The sequence below is a fragment of the Aplysia californica genome, unplaced genomic scaffold (genome assembly GCF_000002075.1).
Source record: "Aplysia californica isolate F4 #8 unplaced genomic scaffold, AplCal3.0 scaffold00121, whole genome shotgun sequence".
NCBI classification, from domain to species: Eukaryota; Metazoa; Mollusca; class Gastropoda; order Aplysiida; family Aplysiidae; genus Aplysia; species Aplysia californica.
The window spans coordinates 1,372,184-1,396,144 of NW_004797391.1; the positions used below are offsets into that span (position 1 = coordinate 1,372,184).

Sequence of the window (23,961 nt, forward strand, 5' to 3'; positions counted from 1 at the left end):
ATAATATGATAGCCCTGAAAAAAATTTGGCTTGTTCTCAATGTGCATGGGTTTGTGTTTACAAGTTTTAGTGAATGTCCATTCAAATTTAAGAAAGTTATGACATCTCAAAGTGCCGACATTTCACAATTTAAAAAAAAAGAGCGCTTTTCTGCAACTTCAGATGTTCATACCTTTGTTAAAAAAGAAGCTACATGTATAAATTTGGTAATAAAATGCTCAGAATAATAAATTCTATAAGGTGGTGCAGTTAACTTTGAAATCAGAGGACTCTGAAATTTCAGTCTGCGGTACCTATTGTTACTCCCTTGTAACACCTCTAATCTTTGGCACTTATATGACCGTATTGTGTTGCAAGTGCCGTAAAACACTTACTACAACAATGACACCACGATCAAAGAAACCAATAATTATAATAAAGGTGACCACTTGGACAGTTGACACCTGGCCACTGACACAAGGGGTTCTCGTAGTGAAATATTTCGGGTCTTCGTCTTGCATGCAAAAGACCCGAATTCTACTCCCATGCGTCGAAGTTTAAATAGAGTATCTCTGTTTTTTTAATGCAGGGATTCCCCATTTGAAGTGACATCTTTAGACTATGTATTGTGAAGAAACTATTGAAAATTTTGCCAATTCTAATGACAAAGAGAAGTAGAGGGATTAGGAAGCGTAAACACGGCCTCGTGGCCTTCCGAGGGCGTGGTTTTGGTGAAACCCGGGTACTTCAGATTGCTGTTTCTTCGTTCTTTTGCTATAAGACACAAAATGCTGCACACCTTGAAAATGTTCAGCTTTTCCTCGTTACAATGGTGTAAGTTGTTTGTATATCCGGGTATTTGGAGCTGGAGAACCATCGTGGAAAGCGAAGCCCTTCGTGCTCGGAATGTGTGGTCGGCCGGTTAAAAAACTGACACCCATGAATGCGAATGCTTCGCGGAAAGATTGATGATTAAATACCGTCTTTTCATTGGCGGAGAACTACAGAGATTTGAATGGGCTTTCCCTGTACCGGACAGAAATCTGACACGTAACCCTTCAGTGCCCCTTCTTACGGGAACGCCCCAGCTCACACATCTTTGCTTGAAAGTTTCGAAGTTTACTCTGAGAGGGAAAACGACTCCTGGCAAACTTACCGAGTACGAAAAAAGTTTTTAAAAACCGAACTGATGATAAAAACACACGTACACAAAATTACGATTATAAATCTCTGCACATGACAAGTGTGGAAACTGACAAAATGCTGCCACTAAGAATCAAACCACTATCATTACCCACCATTTTTGTTAAATTAAGAGCATAGATTACTACACACCCAAGGCGTCTGTGGACTTGGCTTGACTTCCATCAGTGGTTTTCTTTATCCCCTTTGTCTTCGCCGATGGCCCGGGTTCCTCCGCACGCACATCTAGGCTCAGCGAGCTCGGGCCGGGGTTGTTGCGAGGACGTTTGACCGGGGTACTCTCACAGTCGCTGTCGCTCTCATCTGAGGGCACAAGCACAATAATTCATCTAGTGATTGGTCTGTCCCCGTGGTTTTATGCACCCTGCATAATTTAGCAAAATTTGATAATTTTTTGCATAATTTCTTATTATTTTCCTTTATCATTCTTTGTTAAGGTGAACAGAATCGCATAATTTCACATTTTGGGGCTCAGTTTGCATAATTTCAGAATTATTTTTGCATAAAAGGACGGGGACAGATTGGTAAACAGGTTCCCTTGACCTTGGGCAGTCGGTGCTACATGTAGTTAACCGAGGACATGAAAACCTCGTTGTACTGTCAACGTCATGCCCGTCCTAAGGGAGGTGGTACACTCACACACACACACACACACACACATACACACACACACACACACACACACACACACACACACACACCACCAGCGTGAAGGGTTGCACATCTCTGAGAGTGCTCAACTTACCCTCTTCTTACCCACTTTCAGCAATCTGTCCCAGCGGTTTTATGCAAAAAAAATTCTGAAATTATGCAAACTGAGCCTAAAAATGTGAAATTATGCGATTCTGTTAATTTTTAACAAAGAATGATAAAGGAAAATAATCAGAAATTATGCAAAAAATGTTCTAATTTTGCTAAATTATGTGGGGTGCATAAAACCCCGGGGACAGAGCAATGGGGTTTGACTGTATCTGATTGAACAACCTACACTCACACCCCACCCACACACACACACCACCAGAGTGAAGCTGGCCCCGTGGAAAATTGCATTTTTGAAATGGAAAAATAGTAAACAATTGCAAGGTAAATTGCAAAAAAATTGCAACCTTCCCATCCCAGGCCCATTAATACGGGCTTAACATTTTTAGTTTAATTAAAAAACATGACAATTTGAGTACCGGTAGCATAAAAGCAGAACAGCCTTTTAAAAAATCATGACCCACAATACAAATTTTTTAAACAACATTTACTAGAAACAACACACGAGTACGTTAACAATAAAGTTGTCGACCAAATATAATATAATACCGCGTTACCCAAAATAATGGAACCCTTGGTTTTCATAATAACTTTTAAATGAAGGCATAAAATTTGAGATAATTTAGTACATACCGGGTACTTGGTTCATGCAAAGATCTAGAAGTGTAGAACGAGGTTTAGTCTATAAAAACAAAACAAAAATTGATGGGAGATTCGAACAACATACCTCTAAATGCAAAATTAGCTTATGCCCCAATCAATTCAGATCCTATTCTATTTTACTTTTGAAACCTTTGATACACTGGTAATCTGTATTTAGATCTATTTCAGATATTTTGTTTTTTAAAACCAGTATTGAATTGTTTTAACTCTAAGTCAAATTGTAAAATACAGCAATTTTTTTCCATTTAATAGTAATAATAATGTAGATCATTTCTATAGCGACCACTCCCGTGTGAACGCAGCTTTAAAGCGTTTTATATATTGGGAGTGTCTACGTACACCGTAACCGGGCACCTAGCCTCAGTGTCTACGTACACGGTAACCGGGCACCTAGCCTCAGTGTCTACGTACACGGTAACCGGCAGCTGGGCACATAGTCTCAGTGTCACGCACACAGTAACCAGGCAGTTCAGAACTCCAAGTTCAGTTTTTGTCATCCGAAGTGCCTTCAACCCCAGCCCTCACCCGCCTGCACCTTTAAAAAAAATCAATAATCCCCCCCATTCCCGAGCCCTATATTTCGCAGCGCACAGACTTTGAATGAACTTTTAGTTTTAATAGAGGTTTTACGGCGCTCGCAACTGCACAAGGTCATATGAGCGCCAGAAGATTAGAGGTGTTACAAGAGAGTAACAACATAAAAACATTAAAAAAGAAGAAGGGGAGATAAGGACGATAGATGTTTCATTCATAGGAAAGAAGAAGCAAACCACACCAGAGCACCTGCCAACCACCCACTGAATGAACTTTGGTGACCCCAATCGGTACTCACAATGTGAAGCCAAAGCACAGGTTCAATGACCGGTCACGATGGCGAGCCCGACAAGACGCTTGTATGACTTTCTTTTTTTTTTCAAGTGACAGCACAGGACAAAAATATTGATTTATTTTCATTCCGGTTACTGTGTATGTAGATACTGAGACTAGGTGCCCGGTTACCGTGTATGTAGATACTGAGACTAGGTGACCGGTTACCGTGTACGTAGATACTGAGACTAGTTGCCCGGTTACCGTGTACGTAGACGCATACATCTACATCATGTACGAACAATATTCACGCGTGCGCGCACACACATACACACACGTACACCTTGACCTTACACGTGCACACACATGCACACCTCACACACACTTTCTCATTACACGCGCACGCTTACACTTACACACATTAGATCTCTATGTATCCGTTTGTGTTGTACATGATGTATTCCGGCCTGAATTTCCCGGGTATAGTCTGGGCCGAAACCATGATTTACGTAGACCTATCAGCTCTGTACTTGCACTATTTCGAATTAAAAATTCTGTTAAAATTAAAGCGTTGATGTTATTTTGCCTAAAATTGCAAGAAATTGTGAAAATTGCAAAAAAATCGCGGGTTTATTGCAGAACTCGACTAAAAACGCGCCCGCAAGTAGACCGCGATTTCCTGGGGGCCAGGTGAAGGGTTGCACATTTCCCAGAGTCCTGGATACTCCTTCGCTTCTTCTTACTGCTGTCTTTCAGACACACCCCTGATCTTCTGGTAGGAAAGATCTACACCTAGCCTTCTCGGACAAGGGCGAAAATCTCGGAGGGCCCGTGTGCAAGTTGCGCACGTTAAAGATCCCTTGGTGGTCTAAAATCGATAAGAGTAGGCTTCGGCCGCCACCCGGGCAAAATTCAAACTTTCCTACCAACTGAAAATATTAAGTGTGTTTCGCGCGCTCATATGACCTTACGCAGTTGCGAGCGCTGTAAAACACTTTACAAAAACAAAACAAAAGAGTCCTCGACTTACACTGATGAGTCTGGTGGTAGACATGCTCCAGCAGTGCCCTCATCCTCTTCTTGCCCACTGGCCGAACCCCGATCTTGGCCGCTTCCAGCTGCCAGAGACACAGAGGAAAAACAACAAATGACATAACTTTAACCTTTGCACTGCTGCGTAGACTAACGCTGCCGTAAGCTGACAGAACCCCTTTGTTTGTTCACAGCAGTTTCGAGAAAAAGAGGGGTTTTTTTTTTTTTGGTCAGCGTAACCATTTAAAAATAGCATTATTCCGAAATTTGAATTCTAATTTATTAAAGAACTAGTCACAGTTTCACTTTGAATTTTTTTCATACAAGTAGGGTAACTCATCAAGCTTTCGATTTAGCAAACAAAAAATTTGGTGCCAAGATGAAAAAAGGCGTTTTGTCAGCTTACGGCACAATATATAAATAAGAAATGTCAGTGACCACTGAAAAGGATAGAAGGTATGAACCCAGCAATATACCGTCTGAAGCACAGGATTTCCTGTCGCTTTCATTATGTCAAGACATATAAATTTACGGAATGGGAAAATCAGTCGCAACTCAAAGCTAGTACAAAATGGTGGACGTGAGGTTCCAAGAAAAAAAAATTGCCTAACATTTTAAAAGAAGAATCAGCTCTCGTCGAGAAGTGATGTCCCGGCTCAGAGTATTTGGGGATTCCTAAACTGATTTCGCCCAAAAGGCCACCTTTTGAGCAGGAACATCACTACCCGACTAGTGGCGAAGAATCTATATATTATGAATTCTCATGTAGAAGAACAAGAACATGCAACATCATCATCAATAATTTATTTATAGAGGCACCAGCCATCCCTGTCTAGGTGTTGTTTCAGCCTGGTAGAACATGCACATTTCCGCCAGAGTTCCAGAAGAGAAAGCAACAGATCAGACGGTAGGGGCGGAGGAAGAGAAGAGAAAGAGAGGGACTTTCTTTCTTTCATTCGCAGCTGATACCTTTTTGGGTGTCGAGGGAAAAAAGAGACGTCTTTTTGCCACCAGCAGGAGAGTTTGGGTCAGGGGGATGCCGTGAGTTGTTAGTGTTTCCCTGACTCCATTATCGCCAGAGTCTTTAGTTTAGCTTTTGTAAGGTTTTACGGCGCTCGCAACTACATAAGGTCATATGAGCGCCAAGGGGAGGATGTCAACAGAGAAGTCCAAACAGGGAATCAGACTTACTCTGCTCATCTCTCTAGCCTCAACAGCACAAAGTCTGCTTCGATTATCAAGGCACCCCGGAATAGCAGTTCACAAGAGAGTGACAAACATATTAAAGAAGTAGAGGAAAATGACAATAGTAAGGACGAGGAAAGAAAAAGCAGCAATTCCCCTATGTTGTTCCGGCACAGTATGAGCATGCCATGGATAAATCAGTCCATTTACAATTCTACTGTGTATAAGAACATGTTACTATCCACCCCTTTGGGAATGGCCTAAAGACACTTCAGTCTGTTGCACTGCGACACTTCAGTCTGTTGCACTGCCCTTGGGGGGGGGGGCTCGCCAAAGTCTACGACACATCTTGACGGACTACACAGTACAGGCTTACCTTGAGTTCTGGAGTGTTCATAGTGCCGTATGGCGCCATCGGTGTGAAGGGGGAGGGTTCCATCCTTGCCTTTTTGGCTGGTTTCTTCTCTGGACTTTTGAGCTCAGCTTCTGGTCTCCTCACCTACGATTTTCACAAAGTCCACTTCAGTTTTAGCAAGAGTTTCACAGCACTTGCAACACAATTAGGTCATACAAGCGACAAAGATTGCAGGTTTTGATTAGAGAGTAACCAGAACCTACAAAGAAAGGAAGAAGTTTTCGTAGGAGTTTTACGGCACTTGCAACACAATAAGGTCACATAAGTGCCGAAGAGTAGATGTGTTACAAGAAAGTAAAATACACAAAGGAGAAGGAGGAGAGATAAAGATGGCAGATGTTTGAGGAAAGAAGGAGCAAACTACACCAGAGCTCCACCCACCCACCAACCATCCACTCATAAAGTCTGTTCTTTATCCACCACAAAGGGAAACTGCCCCAGGCTCATAAATTCACTGACGCAACAACGCCTTTGGTTTTACTGTCGGCATCATGGTAGCGAGTATGATTGGTGACTTTAAGAACCAACATCACGTAGAAATGAGCAAATCCAAATGAATACAACAAGTTGCGGTACATGTTGCAAGTCGCAACAGAGTCCGCTGGAGATTTTGTATCCCCGTTTAGTTACCTTCTTTCGACTAAGAAACTTTGCCTTTCGGTTACAGTTATTGGATGAGTGATTACGAGTTTTCTGAGTTTTACAGCACTTGCAACACAATAAGGCCATATAAGTGCTGAAGAATAGATTATGTGTTACAAGAGAGTAACATACACAGAAAAAGGAGGAGAGATAAAAGGAAGATAGACGTTAGATAGGAAAGAAGGAGCAAACCACACCAGAGCACCCTCCAACCACCCATGATGAGTGATTATGGTAGAGAGTGAATCGACTGAAAAATTCATTCCACATAGTTAATACTGTTCCCCATTACCTCACAGATACAAACCAAAACAAACCCCTCCCTAAAAAAAACCCCCAACCCAACCCCAAACAAGCCCGCCCAAGACAATGATAAGAAAGGCAGCAAGAACAATTGGTAGAGACCTAAGTAACTTTGAATATCTGCACAAGACAAACGTTCTAAAAAAGGTGGAAATAATGCTTAGTGACCACAGCCACCCCACTGACATCGGAATTTCAACTATCGACCCGCAGTAAACGCTACATTTCCAAAAAAGCAAGAACAGACAGATATAGAAATTCATTCGTACCATCTGCAGTAAGGTACTACACACAGTGCTACAAATGAAGAGAGAGAGAGAGAGAGAAGAGAAAGAGAGAGAGAGAGAATATGATTGTTTTACGGAGCGGGTTGTTCCAGCCCGTGAGACATGTATTTACTTGGCCTAATGTCCTGTCTTGTTGTGCGTTTGCGTGAGTGCACCATTAAGTCTAACTTTTGTAACGTCTACTACCATTGTTAACGACCAAGATAAATTTCTCCCTGCGACCAAGACAAATTTCTCCCTGCGACCAAGACAAATTTCTCCCTGCGACCAAGACAAATTTCTCCCTGCGAGATGAATAAAGATTGTCATTGTCATTGTACCTGCACTTCCGGCACCTGCCTCGTCCAGTCATTTCCCGGTAAGGTCTCGGTCAAGTTGCCACCAACCGTGAGAGCGGTACTTCTTCCCAGTCTCTGGCTCAGGGGCAGCAAGCATCGGTCCACTTCCTGTCCAGAGAGAGGCGGCCGACGGCTCAGCGCACTGTTCCCCACAGCATGGGCCAGCGGTGGTCTAGTCAAGCCCTGAGGGCTCAAGCTTGTTGAAGGAGGGGGGAGTGACGTCGAGCTTGTCGGGGGAGGGGGGAGTGACGTAGAGTTTGTCGGGAGAGGGGGGAGTGACGTCGAGCTTGTCCGGGGAGGGGGGAGTGACGTCGAGCTTGTCGGGGGAGGGGGGAGTGAGTCCAAACTTGTGTCCGACGTCAGCGCACCACCTACTGGCGTTTCTCTGCTTCTGTCACGAGGGGGGAAAATGGAAGACAGGAGTGGACGGTGCGGCCCCACTGAAGTGTCCGTGGATTTGTGGGAGGCAACTCCCCCTTCTGGACGGTCTGTGCCGGCATTGGGTTTGGATGTAGGCGCCACAGGGGGAGACGTGAGTACCCTAAAAACAATATTTACTTTGCCGGCAGGGGATGCGTCAGAACATCCATCCCCGTTGCGGTTCTGTTTGGGAGCAGGAAACCTAGCCGTGCTGGGGGAATCTTGCGCTTGATTTGAAGCTGACGAGCTACTTTTTTTATCAGGGACGGCGACAGCAGGAGGAACAACTGGGCGTATCGTCTGGCGTGAGGACTCCGCCGAGTCCCTGACAGGCTGAGGTTTTGGGATGTTGAACGCAGACTTAAAGCGTTCTAGGGACAAGTCCAGAGGAGAGCCAGCGGCACAGTCTGTCGTTTCACTCGGGAGTTGTTGGTTTGCCGAACGACTGGGGGAGGTGCTGAGGAACGGGTCTTGGAACAACTTCTTCACAAGCTTCTGTGGTCTTGTCACTGACTGTACAAACAGAGGAAGAATGAGAGAAAAATATAACCCTCTTCAGATGGGAAGAAACAAAAAAGCCTGCAAACAAATGAAAAGGGTGTATCTGCCTTGGGGCGAGGACATTGTCTCCTGCTCTGCTTTTATTGTTGATTCCTTTTAGGAAAATATAAAAATATGATTCCATAAATAGGGTTGTTCCTGCAGGCAGAAGAATGGGATAAAAAAGTACTTCGGCCATCCTAACAGAAATTGTTCAGCCCCTCAAAAAGAAAATCAATTTGGAGAAAAAAAAAGCCTGGACATAACAAATTGACTGGATGTAAGTTTACAGGTCAAGTTCATACATGTAGTGAACTTCACATCTAGATAAAGGCATTCAAGCTGTCCCCGTCGTTTTAGGCAAGAAAAATGTTGAAATTATGCAAAACTGAGTCAAAAAATGCGAAATTATGCGATTCTGTTAATTTTACCAAAGAATGAAAAAGGTAAATAATCAGAAATTATGCGAAAATGATAAAACTTTGCTAAATTATGTGGGGTGCATAAAACCACGGGGATAGATTCATGAAATGAAACCTCAATAAAGGAGCTGCTGACAAAATACTGCCAAACACTTCCACCACTAGAAGATGACCACCGTGAAGAGGCTGGTGTTACCTTAAAAGGACTGGGACGTTCTCCGAGAGCTGCCAGAGGGCAGGGTCGGCCAGTCTCCAGAGAGCCGTGACCGGGGGGTAGAGTAATGCGGGCGTGCTCCCACTCTCTCCTGGGTACGTGGGGATGGGACACGGCTCGCACCCCCGCTGTATTGACCGACTCGGTGGCAGGAGTGATGGGGTGTGCAGCTAGGGAGCCAGCAGACACAGCAGGAGACATAACTGTCGACGGCTCGGGCACAGATGGCGTGGCTGATGACGTTGCCCCTGCTTGCTGTTCTCTCACATCAGTAGCACGGTCGGGAGTGCGAGACCCAGGACTCTGGGCAGGTGTAGTCTCCGGAGTCTTCTCCAGCGGCACTCCCGACTCGTCCAGCGAAGTTGTTGACCTTTCTCGTGAGCTCGTAAACAGGTCACCACCATCACCATGAGGGACCCTTCCAGGCGAAAGCACACCATATTTGGCAAGACCCTTGGCCGGTGAATCGACCACTGTGAGCGACGATGGTGACGTTGTGCTGCTGGGGGGAGCCATAACATCCACGACACTAGACTTTGATGAGGCCAACACGACAGGGGATTTCCGCGCCAAGCCTCGGACTGTTTTCTTTTTGAACGGGCTAAAACTTGCTGTTTTTGCACCACTTGGGGGCGTTTGGAGGCCGGTGACGAGTCCAGATTTACTCTGCATATCTGGTGAATGCACAGAACTGATGGCAGGGCGCCCAAACTCTGGATATCCTTTGTCTATGGAGTCTTTCTTGTTAGCTTTTGGGGTTGATGAATGCACAGTCGGTGTAGTGTTGCCAGAAGTTTGTTCAAAAAGAGAATGAGTGAAGTGATCCTTCTCCTTCTGTCCACTTGACGACACACAGAGTTGTAGGTTAGGCAAACTCATTGCTTTATCAGCATCAGGTGTTAAATCTTCATCCTCACTAAACAGCTCAAAAGATGCAGAAAGATTAGATGCCATGAGACTCGGGCTAGAAGAATCTTTAGATGGTGGACCGAAATCAGTTTGTTTTTTGGCTTGTTTGCCAGGTGTAATAGCTGTTGAACGGGCATCAGTTTTTTTTTCCGTTTGTTCATTTCTAGTTTTTGCAGCTGGACTGACAGTTTGTTTTTTGGTTGGGGTTTTTGACGGTGATTTGAAGAGAGGTGAGCGGGCAGCTGAAGCTGAGGCAGCCTGAAGATACACGGAATTTATGATAGTCCCAGGCGGCTTGCTATTCCCTGCTGATGCTCCACCACCGTCCGAGACACTCTTCTCTACCAAGGTACACACCACATCCTCTCCCCAGTCATTCCCATCCAGTAGGTTTGGTATGAAAACACCCTTTTCCATGTCTGATTCAAACTTGAGGACCAATCTTCCGATGTCGTCGTCTTTCATGCCAGTCCCATTCCCCGAACAAATTTTCTTGATGCAGCGGGCAAGATCCCTCCTACTCATTTTCGTAAGTTTCTTGGGTGCATTGCCCTTTGGAGTTTTCGTACTTGCATCCTTTTCCACTTTCGTGCATGGAGGCTTCAGTTCCAAAACATTTTCACCTTCCTCCTTCAGCCCTTGGAGTACTACTTCAGAAGGTCCAGCCTGAGACAAAGCTCCCTCCGACGTAACCGCATCACTGTCAATTTGTAGAGTCCCTGATGGCACGGGAGCATCACTGTCGGTTTGTAGAGTCCCTGATGGCACGTCAGCATCACTGTCAATTTGTAGAGTCCCTGAAGGCATGCCAGCATCACTGTCAGTTTGTAGAGTCCCTGATGGCATGCCAGCATCACTGTCGGTTTGTGGAGTCCCTGAAGGCACGCCAGCATCACTGTCAATTTGTGGAGTCCCTGATGGCACGCCAGCATCACTTACATTGGTGAGACTTCCCAAACTTGACTCTTTCAATTCCAAACAACCTTCCAAGGTATGGCGACTAAATTCAGATGTACCACTTTCTCCTTGCAGCGTTGCGCTCCCAGAAACCTGCCAGTCTGGGCCTGCGGTATTTGTATCGGCCAATAAAGAATCTCTCACTCCTGATGATATTACCGGAGAGAGAGGCCGCACCACATCAGCATTTGCCTCGCCATCCACATTGTCTGAACTACCCGTCTCCATCTCCTCTTCCTTCTCCTCCTTCAAACCTCCAAAGACATCCTTGTATTCTAGAACATCTGAGGTATCCATGAACCCCCCCTCAGGAGACGTTGCCACTGCCACATCCTCTGTCACTTTCTCACTTTTCCGTCTGCTCTCCTCCTTCTCCTCCTTGACCACAGCATCAACGCTAGGAAGCCCCTGCATGTCATACCTGGAGAGACAAGTGTTTGTGAAATTTGTCAGAGCTTTTAAAATAATAATAATAATTCCTGCATTTATGTAGCACATATCCACGTTCTGCAGCATGCTCTATGCGCTTTACAACTGTTAAGATAAGATAAGATAAGATACATCTTTATTGTCCAGATCCTGGCACATTGGTTTGGTGTTCCACCACGAGTACACACACACACACGCGCGCACACACACACACACACAAGTAGGCTTACAATCACATGCATAATATAAATGAGCAGCAATATAAACAATAATAATCGTAAGCTAGATACACACTCAATGTTATTTTGATGCATGCTCTAAGGTCGTAAGTACACTAAACTACAACTGTTACTACCCCAGCAGACCCTAGAACACTCAGAAACATTCTAGGCCTCCCGGGAAGCATACAGTGCAAGATGTGGATTTCATGTGCTCAAACAATAACAAACTGACAAGATCTTTCACTGTCTATAGCCGGGTACCCATTTCCACCTAGGTGAAGTGAGGAAAATTCATGTAAAGTGCCTTTACCAAGGACACAACGTCGGGCCCCTGACGGGAATCGAACCCACGACCTTACAGTTGCGAGTCCGAGAGCCTAACCACTAGGCCACTGACACCTTATTTTAACCACTAGGCTGACTGCTTAACCTCTTAAATGACCCATTTGTCTCCAGCCATGTGAAAAAAACCCGGACAAAGGCAAAAAGAACCTTTACAAGTTTAAAAAAAAACAAAAACTGATATAGTTCAGAATAGTCCTTTCATTTAAATTTTGACCAATCACAAGATAAATCTAAAAAAAACCCCAACCAACTAGCTATTCCGAAATATAACATTTTAAAAAAAATTGTCGTAAAAGAAAATGATTTCAACAATGATAGATCTACGTCAGTTGTAAGAGCATTACAGCCAAATTACCAGCAAATCCATTATGATGAACATGACCCCAGCATTCCCTGGAGCAAACAGCACAGACCCAGTCACAAAAAAATAAAAATCCATCGGAATAGCCTCTAAAAACATCCCTCCTTCCTATTTGAGAGTAAAAAATGTGAAGCATCGTGGTGAAATCAGGCGCTCGTCAAAATAATGAAATCAAAGACACTGGCATTTTTATGTCGGTTTGGTCATTTTGATCAAACATTTGTTTTTTGGCTCAACATCTTTTATGTCCATTAAAAAATATATTTCTGTTTGCATTTTATTGAAAAAATGTTGATTAAAGGCATAACAAAGTATAAATTTTCAGTTTCCAAGGACTCTCAAGCTATAGAAGTCACCAAACTTTGGCGGCCACCTTTTCGTTAATTTTACATCTGAAATCAGGCTTCCCCCACCTTCTTCAATCACAAATATCTCAACTTTCATTCAAGATAGATGTGTATCTTTTAAATAGAAAGATAGACAAATGAACAAACTTTAACCCTATCCGTACGTCGTGTTTTACTATCGTATCCATAGCAGTCTGCCAAAATGATTTTTTGAGAAATACTGAAAGTTTCAAAGAGATTTTCGTACTAGAGGTATTCTAAAATGTGAAGAATACAACCCCGGGGGTACAAAATGACCCCAGGGCGCACGGTTAGGGTTAAGTTGACACCAACAACTTTACACACCCAAAAACTGACAAGCGCCTGATTCTACCGCGTCGTGACACAAATAGCAACGACAGCACCAGTGCCCCGTCACTCAACACCACCCCGAGGACTGACCTTTGACCCAGTGACCTCACTTGCTCCCGCAGGGAAGGGTCATCTGGAAGTTGAGCGCTGTAGATGAACCTCAGTAGGCCGGAAACTACTTCAGGTCTCCACTCTGTGAGATCAATCTCGTCTCGTCCGTTACAGGACATTATCAGCTGAAAGAAAACACACAATCTCATCTCAATCTTTGTGGGACATTGTCAGTTTAGTTTTAGTAGAGGTTTTACGGCGCTCGCAACTGCATAAGGTCATATGAGCGCCAGAAGATTAGAGGTGTTACAAGAGAGTAACAAACATAAAAAAGAAGAAGGGGAGATAAGGACAATAGAAATTTGACAGGAAAGAAGGAGCAAACCACACCAGAGCACCCGCCAACCATCCACGGACATTGTCAGGAGAAAGAAAACACACAATCTCATCTCAAATGTCATCTGATTTTATCAACCGAAAGAAGACTAGAAGACACACAATCTCATCTCAAATGTCATCTGATTTTATCAACCGAAAGAAGACTAGAAGACACACAATCTCATCTCAAATGTCATCTGATTTTATCAACCGAAAGAAGACTAGAAGACACACAATCTCATCTCCATCTTCATGTGACATTGTCAGCAGAAAGAAAATACACAATCTCATCTGAACCTCTACAAATGTACAGGACATTATCAGCAGACAGGAAACACACAATCTCATCTCAGCTGTCACCTGATTTTATCAGTGAAAAGAATACATATAATCTCATTTCAACTGTCACCAGATTTTATCAGTAAAAAGAAAACATACAATTTCATCTCAGCTGTCACCTGATTTTATCAGTGAAAAGAAAACATACAATCTCATCTCAGCTGTCACCTGATTTTATCAGTGAAAAGAAAACATACAATCTCATTTCAACTCTCACCAGATTTTATCAGTAGAAAGAAAACACACAATCTCATCTTGTTCTTTAAAGGAATTCATCCTCAGAGTGAAAAAACCCAGCAACCAATCTAATCTCATCCTTGACAGGATTACAATTTCCATCAGCAGAAGGAGAAAATGTCCAGTCTTGGTTGGTAAGTTCAGAAATCTATAACTTTTAAGTTCTGTAAGTTTGCACAACATCATTACAATATTTGCAGATAAACGGAAAAGTTTGGCCCTGAACAAATACTGGTCCCAGTTTAAAGTTAGATGGACAGAGAAATTCTTTCTCTAATGGAAGTGTCTACGTACTCCCCGATTGGGGTGTACGTAGTCATGGTGTCTAGGTGGACCCCAAAATGTTGGGTTGTGATTGGCTCGCCGAGCGAGCGGTAGTTTACATTGGTTACAACAAAGATACTACACCCTACGGTAGGCTGTACTATCTTTGGTTACAATGCACGGCTACTGATCATCTCGGGCGGTGTGTCGATCTAGTGTTACTATAATTTATTTATTTTAGCCCAGAGAGAGAGTATTTAATGAATAAACGTATCTAAATCTAGAATCTAGAACTAATCTAGATCTAAAATCTAAATCTAGACCGAACTGCACACTCTTGGCTGGGTGCACAACAAAATCTAGATCTAGATCTAGATACGTTTATTCATTAAATACTCTCTCTTTCTCTCTCTCTTGGCTAAAATAAATTAATTATAGTAACACAAGACAGACATACTACCCGAGATGATCAGTAAGTAGGCCTAGCAGCCTTGCATTGTAACCAATGTAAACTACCGCTCGCTCAGCGAGCCAATCACAATCCAACATTTTTGGGGTCCACCTTGACACCATGACTACGTAGACCCCAATTGGGGAGTACGTAGACACTTCCTTCTTTAATTTGCCACCAATCTGCTCCTGGAACACTTGCTCCCTCAGACTTCACAGAGAAAACTCTCAGATATCCAAGCTCAAACATTTGAGGACCGCCACGTCTCAGAACTTCTCTAAAATTATTTTCCATATTAAAATAAAATTATGTCTAAAATTAAACTAGAAATTAAAAAAAAATTCTTTAGCCTGGGGACACCACCCCTTCCCCCTCCCCACACACAAAAAACTGACTTTTTGCACCCCATTTTGATATAGAAAGAAATATTAGAGAGGAAGTTTCTTACCCTCAACAAACTTGGACAGCGGCAGAACAGAACGACTTTGTGAGCACAGAGGTGCTGATTGTCCCCTGTGGCGATGGAAATATCACTATAGCTGCTGCTCCCGACCAGAGAAGCAAAAGCCTGCAACAGCTCTTTGTGGTGGTCAGCGGGAACAGACTTGTCTGTTAGGGAACTGCTATCAACGCCTGGAGGCACTTTCTCGCTTTGCTGAGGCATCGACTCGCAGTTGGCAGCCCGTGCTGGTGTTACCGGGAGCGGGTTGCGACAGTCGACTGCTGCTTCGGGCGCTGAACTCCTCCTGTCTGCCGGTGGCTTTGTCTGCCTTGGAAGCTGACTGTTCTTGTTCTGGAGGTCAGTCAGTCTAGCTGACCCTTCACCGTTGACGACAGAACATGTCAGTTGAGGAGACGAATGGCGACCGTTTCGTGGCTCCGCACGCCCCACCGACAGATCGCAGTTCGGCACAGTCGCTGCGGCCTCAGGTACCCAGATTTTGTTGACGAGCGACACGGAACACTCACCCGGCAGACTTTCATTGGGGGTACTTGCAGACGACATGACTCGCTCCTGTTGCGGACTCGAGTTTTCTCTCCCCGACGGCATCTCGGCGAGGGCCGGTGTGGAACGTAAAGTGCCTTCTGACGACACAGCCTGGCGCTCGGTCTGAGAAGACGGTCCTTCGCCTACCGCCTGGGTCAAACAGCTGCTGTCGCTCATTCCTTCCTCGGCCAACTGAGCCAGAATGTGGGCAGTCTGAGATACAGGGAACCCCACCGAGTCTACTTCATCATCACCTTCCTCGCTGTCCTCATCTTCCTCATTGTCATCACCTTCCTCGCTTTCTTCATCTTCCACGCTGTCTTCATCTCCATCATCTTCCTCCTACGGACATCATAAAATCACATCATTCGGCCGGTTACTTGGAGCTTCACATTGCAACAGTGTCTAATGAGACAAATACACAGGTCTACCAAAACCCTTCAGAAACGAAAAGTTAAAAAAAAAAGAGAGTTCCTTTACACAAGAGAGCTATTAAATAAATCAACACACATAGAGTTAGGGGATAAACCTAAACATGGAAAATTTAAGGGCATAAATTCTGTGCGAGGTGTGGAGTATTCAGTTCAGTAGACAAAAGGCAGGGAGCTGATAACACATTACACATTTCACCCTAACTCTCCCGAAATCGCCTGGAAATTTCTCTACGCGCTCCACCTTAAACCGCTGGGAATCACACGCTCAGACCAGGCCTCTTTAGAAACAAAGTCTCGTCTTCATGAGAATCTGGGGCCAAGATTTCGTTCTATATGGTTATTACTAAACGTTTCTTCTTCGCGGTTGAATACTGAAACAAAATTTTTTAAGCCAGCAGTTTTCTAGTATTCGAGCTGATTGACGTACAATTGTGTTTCTGTAACCCTGAAGATAGCGCGACGAGCTGAAAAGCGAGACAACTGAGCTACAACGAGCAAATAACGATGGACATTTGCCAGAACAAGCAACCGGCAAATGATGAATCAGATGAATCGTATATTGATGAAAACATTGTTGCAGGAGTTAGGAGTGAGATAGAGATAAAGAGAGAGAGAGAGAGAGGGAGAGAAGAAAGAGAGAGAGAGAGAGAGAGAAAGAGAGAGAATGTGTGTGTGTGTTTGCCATGTTAACAATGCATATATATGTATTTACCATGCAACAGCAAATTCCTCATTGAGGAGATCAATAAATTGTTATCTAATCGTATCTTAATGAGGTCCGGGGGGGCCGGGGGGGGGGGGGGGGGGGGGAGGTGGGGTCCTTAGGCAAAACACACACTTTTGTTGTTGCTACTTCAGGGTGTGGCTCAACTTTTAAAATAAGATCTGCACATGACATACACATTCCCGGCTCTTCTCTTCCCTCGATCGATGAAAATGTTTCCCCTGACAGTAACAAAAACCCAAAACAAACAACAACAACAACAAAAAAAACACAAGCAAAAAAAACTTCAGTAGAATGCTCATCAACGTTATTCTTATTCTCCGTTGTGCGCTCACCTCTGCTTCAGCCAGGGCCTTGATAGTCCGCCGACGACCAGGGATGTTCAACAGATTCTTGAGCTTACTGCCTGCCCTCACCACATCCACCTGCATGGGGGGCATGAGAACTCGCACATAGAACTCTTCCGCCTTTGTCACCTCGGCTGAACTCGCAGAAGGCGACTTATCGCCAGCCAGCCCCGCCAAACTCGCACTGGCAAATTCACCCGCTTGCGCCCTCGACCAAAGAGAAGGGGTATTTTCCTCTCCTGGTCCCTCCGAAGGTTGGCCTCTCCGCTTCTTGAAAGGAGGAGTTTTTTGCTCACTGACCGCCTGAGGCTGGCAGGATGTAAGAAAAAAGACCAGACAGTTCTTGTTAACAAGAGCAGATGCCTTCAGTAGTTGTATCCCCCTACCTATAGTCAATGAGTGAACAAGTTCTCAATGAGTGAACAAGTCCTCAATGAGTGAACAAGTTCTCAATGAGTGAACAAGTTCTCAATGAGTGAACAAGTTCTCAATGAGTGAACAAGTTCTCAATGAGTGAACAAGTTCTCAATGAGTGAACAAGTTCTCAATGAGTGAACAAGTTCTCAATGAGTGAACAAGTTCTCATAGGGCTCCTGCCATGGACTCCCCACCAAATTCAAGGAGATTTCAAGGAGAAATTTCTAAAAATTCAAGGAGATTTCAAGGAGAAATTTTTAAAAATTCAAGGAGATTTCAAGGAGAAATTTTTTAAAATTCAAGGAGATTTGGGTAACAAATTCAATTAAAAATTTTTTGTTCAAGTCCGATTCGGTGAAATTCAAGGAGTTTTCAAAGAGGTTCCTTAAATTCAAGGAATTGTCAAGGAGACTTTTCTTAGAATGCAAATTAAAGGAGTTTTAACAGACCCCTTGAATTCAAGGAAGCTGTAGGAACTCTGATCTCATTGTGATATGTTCAAGAAGCAATCCATCCCCCCCCTTCCACCCAATAAAGACAAAAAAATAATCATCAATGCGTTACCCAAAGATCATGATAATCTCTTCAGATGTACTCTAAAAAAAAGAGAAACTAAATGAATACTAACAAGCACTTCCTCAGCTGTCAACAGATACACAAAGGGAAATTTAAAACCAAACAAACCCAGTCAAACAGTGAAGAAAGAAATGAGACGTCTCACCACCGAGAAAATGTAGCGAGCTATCCGATCCGTTATCCGCTGCTGGGCCTCCTCTCTCAGCACGGACGTGAGCAGGTTGGTTGTTTCTTTCCTGGAGCAAAGTTTTAAAAGAAAAAAAAAGCAGGGGGGTGGGGCAAGAGAAGATACTTTAAAAACAGTCTTTGTTGCATGTTGGTCCACCTGTCATGTCCTCTTTAATGTTGCCTTTTCTAAGGTGTTGAGTGGACAAGTGGTCCAAAAGGTATTTAGTTCAATATTTCAGAAAACTGGGTTTTCTTAAAACCAAAACTGTTTCTCAATTCCACAGGAAAACAGCAATCTGTGAAAACTTTGAAAGTTGAAACATTGATTCTACACACAAACAATGGGTAACAGTTAGATGAATGAGTTAGTGATTGATTTGAATCTGGAGCCATCTCAAACTTTGAAGGCTTTTTTCTCAAAACCGGAGTGTGTGGACATACGACAGTTGTACTCTGGGCCGACGATACGAGCCTTGTGATGGCAAAGAGTTAAGCGTACCACTTTGTAGTAATATACCAGCTTCAGATCAACCGCTGATGGGATTTTACAAACACCTCCTTGGGCCAGCCCTTCTAGACTACTATCACAATCCCTGGGGGAGGTACAGCAAAGCTGCCTGTGGAGTCTATCTCAGATATTCCGTACATCGGTGAAATCGACGATTTTTAAATACTCTTACAGCTGGGAGAGCTGTAAAAAGAACCAAATGCCACCCTGCAAAGCCTGACAAGAATCGTGCCCCTCTACCCTCTGAACAAGAGTCTGATGTTGTACAGAAAGGGTGGTTGGCGGGTGCTCTGGTGTGGTTTGCTTCTTCTTTCCTATCAAACATCTATAGTCCTTATCTACCCTTCTTCTTTTTTACGTTTGTTACTCTCTTGTAACACCTCTAATCTTCTGGCGCTCATATGACCTTAAGCAGTTGCGAGCGCCGTAAAACCTCTACTAAATCTAAAGAAAGGGTAGGAAGTCCGGGAAGAAAATTACTACACACACACTGTCAAATTACGTCTAGCACTTACTGCTTCCCCCGTTTCCCTTTCGGCCGAGGGTTTCCAAGTCTTGACTCAGCCCCGGCACGTTCCAGCAAGTCCATTCCATCGGCTTCCTCTTCCTCCTTGCTCTCGGCAAGAGAGTTGGACAGTGCCAAAGCTAGCTGCGTGTCTTCCTCCAGTGACCTGAAATACACACAGTGACAAATACACAGAGTTGGCATCGACGGTGAGGGACATGCTCTCTCTCTCTCTCTCTCTTGCCTTTTTTTTAACTCCCAGTGGAGCACAGGCCATCAACAGCATTACTCCAGCGAAGCCTGTCCTGAGCATCCTTTTCTATCTGTTTCCATGATGTCCCCGCTTTTTCAATTTCTGTGAGGGACATGCTCTTTACAGCTAATTCATCTGGTGGCCTGTTCCCTGGTTTTTAAATTGCCCTCTCGGAGCACTGATATACTCACTGATAATGACGTTTTGAGTTGAAACTTGTTGAACATTCAGGAAATTAGGATTATAAGGAAGAGAGTTTTTCAATACCTAATGCAAACATGCACAGAACATAATACAAATGTCAACGACAATCCTCTTTCAATTAGGAATAAACAGTAAAACTCTTTATCAAGCGAAAACAAAAGTTCAATAAAAGAGCCTTCAAAAAAGAAATGTTAAAAATTTAAGTAAAAGAGCTCTAAAAAGAGGAGACCTTGAGTAAACATGCCAAAGAAAGCACAATTGAGTACACTTTACTTTTCTTCCAGGCCACCATTGACAAAAATAAAAGAGAGCGTCTATTCAGTGATGGAAAACTTTCAAACTCATACTCTTTCCTATGAAGCTGACTCCTCCAAGACACTGACAAAAATAAAAGAGAGCGTCTATTCAGTGATGGAAAACTTTCAAACTCATACTCTTTCCTATGAAGCTGACTCCTCCAAGACATTGACAAAAATAAAAGAGAGCGTCTATTCAGTGATGGAAAACTTTCAAACTCATACTCTTTCCTATGAAGCTGACTCCTCCAAGACACTGACAAAAATAAAAGAGAGCGTCTATTCAGTGATGGAAAACTTTCAAACTCATACTCTTTCCTATGAAGCTGACTCCTCCAAGACATTGACAAAAATAAAAGAGAGCGTCTATTCAGTGATGGAAAACTTTCAAACTCATACTCTTTCCTATGAAGCTGACTCCTCCAAGACATTGACAAAAATAAAAGAGAGCGTCTATTCAGTGATGGAAAACTTTCAAACTCATACTCTTTCCTATGAAGCTGACTCCTCCAAGACATTGACAAAAATAAAAGAGAGTGTCTGTTCAGTGAGGGAAAACTTTCAAACTCATACTCTTTCCTATGAAACCGACTCCTGCAAGACATATATTTTTAAAATCTACCTCACTCGTCAGTGAAACAAACATCTAGCAGCTAAAATTGCACCCCAGTCTAAAAGAGGCTCAGCAGCTTGTCAAGATGAATGTAAAAACATTATCATAATCCTCACACAGGTGGTATACCGTATAAGCATGTGACACCAGCCCACTGAAATCCAATGACAAGATTTCAAAACTGAAAAATTATTTTATTCACTTACGATTTCGGCACAGCTCTCGACGCAAGCCCCTTTTTTTTCTTCTTCTGCTTCGGGGGGCTGTGGGCAAAAATTAAATTTTAAGAAACAAATCATGAGAGATCATAATTGGTCGGTGTTGGCGGTGATGGTGGTGTTGGGGCATTTACCTCATCAGATCTACAAGAAATGAAATGTAGGAGCAAGAAGAGAGTATAGGGGCAAGAAGGTCTCAGTTCGCTTTGGGAGGGGGACTGTTTATGAGGTCAGACGTATGTGAAATCTTCAGGCTGAGAGTCATTGTCGGCCTCACCGAGGGGTTCTACTTTGCCCAGACTACTACTCACAAACATAAGCCTAAGTTGGGCCCTTGAAAACTTTCGGGTTTCTCCAGAAGGGACAAAGTTATTTTAAGACTTTGCCATCACTTGGCGCAATACAGCATCGGTGAGAAATTATCCGTTACGGTCACCAGGCACATTTACGCGCCAGGCCCGAGAAGTCTGTTGCAGTCACTCTCCTGGCTGGGTGACCAGACGGGGTATTTTGTACTCCTGGCTGGGTGACCACATGGGGTATTTTGTACTGCTAGCTGGGTGACCACATGGGGTATTTTGTACTGCTGGCTGGGTGACCACATGGGGTATTTTGTACTGCTGGTTGTGTGACCACATGGGGTATTTTGTACTGCTGGCTGTGTGACCAGATGGGGTATTTTGTACTGCTGGCTGTGTGACTAGACGGGGTAATTAGTACTGCTGGCTGGGTGACCAGATGGGGTATTTTGTACTGCTGGCTGTGTGACTGCAAAGCGTTAACAAAATTACTTTATTATTATTCGACATATCTCCCCAACACATAGATACCTCCTGCAGGGAGACGAAAAAACATTTTGTGTCGTGTGCGAAGCTGACCTCACCCACTGGCATGTCCTTACAGAATATTCAGACTTTGGAGAGACCTGAAAGAAATATTTTAAATGCAGTAATTTGGAAAATTAATTCTCCATCATCGATCCTCGTAAAATTCTCTACTTTGTGAAAACTATTGGTACTTTTTTTCAAATGTATAAAACGACAGATTAAACCATTGAATTTTTACCATAAATCTATAACTTCAACACGAAGTAAAACTAGGGCTGTGCTGTGAGGTAACATGAAAACAGCCATCTTGAGTCCTGTGCCCTCATATATATCATGACCGTATGCCGTTGCCAGAGCCGTGTAAAACTCTTGCGAAACTGAACACAAACTCACCCATGGAAACGGAAGAACAAACAAACTCACAAGAAATCTTGGGGCAGAAGTCCGTTGTCCAGCTTGTCACGGTACTCCTCCGCCTGCTGCTCCAGCACCGTCCTGACCCGGCCCACCGGCATCTCCTTGGAGCTGGCACATCTCTTCAGGTGACCTTTACGACCCTGTTTAGAGCAGTTTTAGTAAGTGTTTTACAGCACTTGCAACACAATGTAAGTGCAAATATAAGTGCAAATATAAGTGCCGAAAATTAGAAGTGTTACAAGAGAGTAACGAACAAAATAAAGAAGGAGGGAAGATAAAGACGATAGCCATTTGATAGGAAAGAAGAAGCAAACCACACCAGAGCACCCGCCAACCACCCTGTCAAGACATACAGTCTTTGTTAGCAGGGATGCCACTGCCACTTTATACGAAAATATCTGAAAATTTACAAAGTTGCATTTGCAAACAAAAAGACAGTCCATAGACACAAAGTAAGGTGGCATCAAACAGAAAACATACACTGAGAAAAACAACCGTTCTTCTTCCTTCGCTTTTGGCTGTTTTGTTTAAGCAGAGGTTTTTATGGTGCTCGCAACTGCATAAGGTCATATGAGCGCCAAGGGGTGGATGTCAACAGAGAATTCCAAACGGGGAATCAGGTCTACTCTGCTCACCTCTCTAGCCGAAACGGTATAAAGTCTGCTTTGCCTATCAAGGCACCCTGGAAATAGCAGCTCACAAGAGAGTGACAAATATACAAAAGAAGTAGAGGAAAAAATGACGATAGTAGAGATGAGGAAAGAAAAAGCAGCAGTCCCTCTTAATGTTGTTCCGGCACAGTATGAGCATGACATTGATAAATCTGCCCATTTACAATTCTACTGTGAATAAGAACATGTTAGTATCCCCCTTTTGGAAATGGCCTAAAGATATTTCAGTCAGTAGCACTGCCCTTGGGGGGTGGTGGAGGTTCAGGGGGAGAGGTGGGGAGGTTTGACGGTTAGGGGAAGTGAGAGTTCAGAGGGAGGGTGGACCGTAGTTTGGGAAGTAAGGAAGGGTGGGGGGTGGGTGGGAAAGTATAATAAGTGGGAGGGCTTGTCGACGCTCCTTTCTTTAATGCAAGACGAAAGCTCTTTCCAAATTCAGCTCTCCTCCCTCTGTTTCAGTGTAATGACTGTACTAGATCTAGTGTTCCCTTGGTGTTTTGAGGGCGAGTGATGGTCGACCTTGTGTGGGTTGGTGGTAGGCTGGCTATCTGTTGGAAAAAAAGTCTGTACAGAATGTTACGTTGGGTTTTTTTGTCACAGTGTTTCCCCCATTATGATCGCACTCAGATCACGGGGCCCTCGTGGCCTAGAGGTTAAGGTGTTGGTCTCTCATTCAAAGGTCCAGGGTTCGAATACGGGTAGCGACCGAAAAATTTTCTTCTCTAAAATTGTCTCCTTTCACCTCATTTCCTGCTCTCTAGCAATGTTCTGTTGTCAGCTTTTATTTCCACTTTCTGCCCTCACCCCCTCACCTCCTTTGCCCCCTCCTCTGGGCTCCTGACTCTTTCTGCAGCCTTTCTACTGTTACTCCTTGGCTCCTCCTTACTGCTGTCTTTCTGCCACACCCCTGATCTTCTGGTAGGAAAGATCTACACGTAGCCTTCTCGGA

At 43.8% G+C, this 23,961-nt stretch overlaps 1 protein-coding gene across 12 annotated transcripts in view; it reads right to left on the minus strand.

Annotated features, from left to right (window-relative positions):
* The window catches only part of LOC101857018, a 42,009-nt gene that overhangs the window by 7,112 nt on the left and 10,936 nt on the right, over window positions 1-23,961 (minus strand). For 10 of the 12 annotated variants that reach the window (XM_013081222.2, XM_013081221.2, XM_013081225.2 and 7 more), the window contains 11 exons: window positions 21,089-21,145; window positions 19,527-19,682; window positions 18,481-18,571; window positions 17,331-17,651; window positions 15,298-16,179; window positions 13,220-13,365; window positions 9,192-11,496; window positions 7,596-8,546; window positions 6,005-6,127; window positions 4,442-4,529; window positions 1,315-1,485 (listed from right to left, as the gene is read on the minus strand). In XM_013081222.2, the coding sequence (XP_012936676.1) occupies window positions 1,315-1,485; window positions 4,442-4,529; window positions 6,005-6,127; window positions 7,596-8,546; window positions 9,192-11,496; window positions 13,220-13,365; window positions 15,298-16,179; window positions 17,331-17,651; window positions 18,481-18,571; window positions 19,527-19,682; window positions 21,089-21,145 (5,291 nt within the window). Of the gene's footprint in view, window positions 1-1,314; window positions 1,486-2,574; window positions 2,624-4,441; window positions 4,530-6,004; window positions 6,128-7,595; window positions 8,547-9,191; window positions 11,497-13,219; window positions 13,366-15,297; window positions 16,180-17,330; window positions 17,652-18,480; window positions 18,572-19,526; window positions 19,683-21,088; window positions 21,146-23,961 lie in introns of those variants that run through there. The other 2 variants (XM_005096116.3, XM_013081224.2) reach the window with 2 other exon arrangements.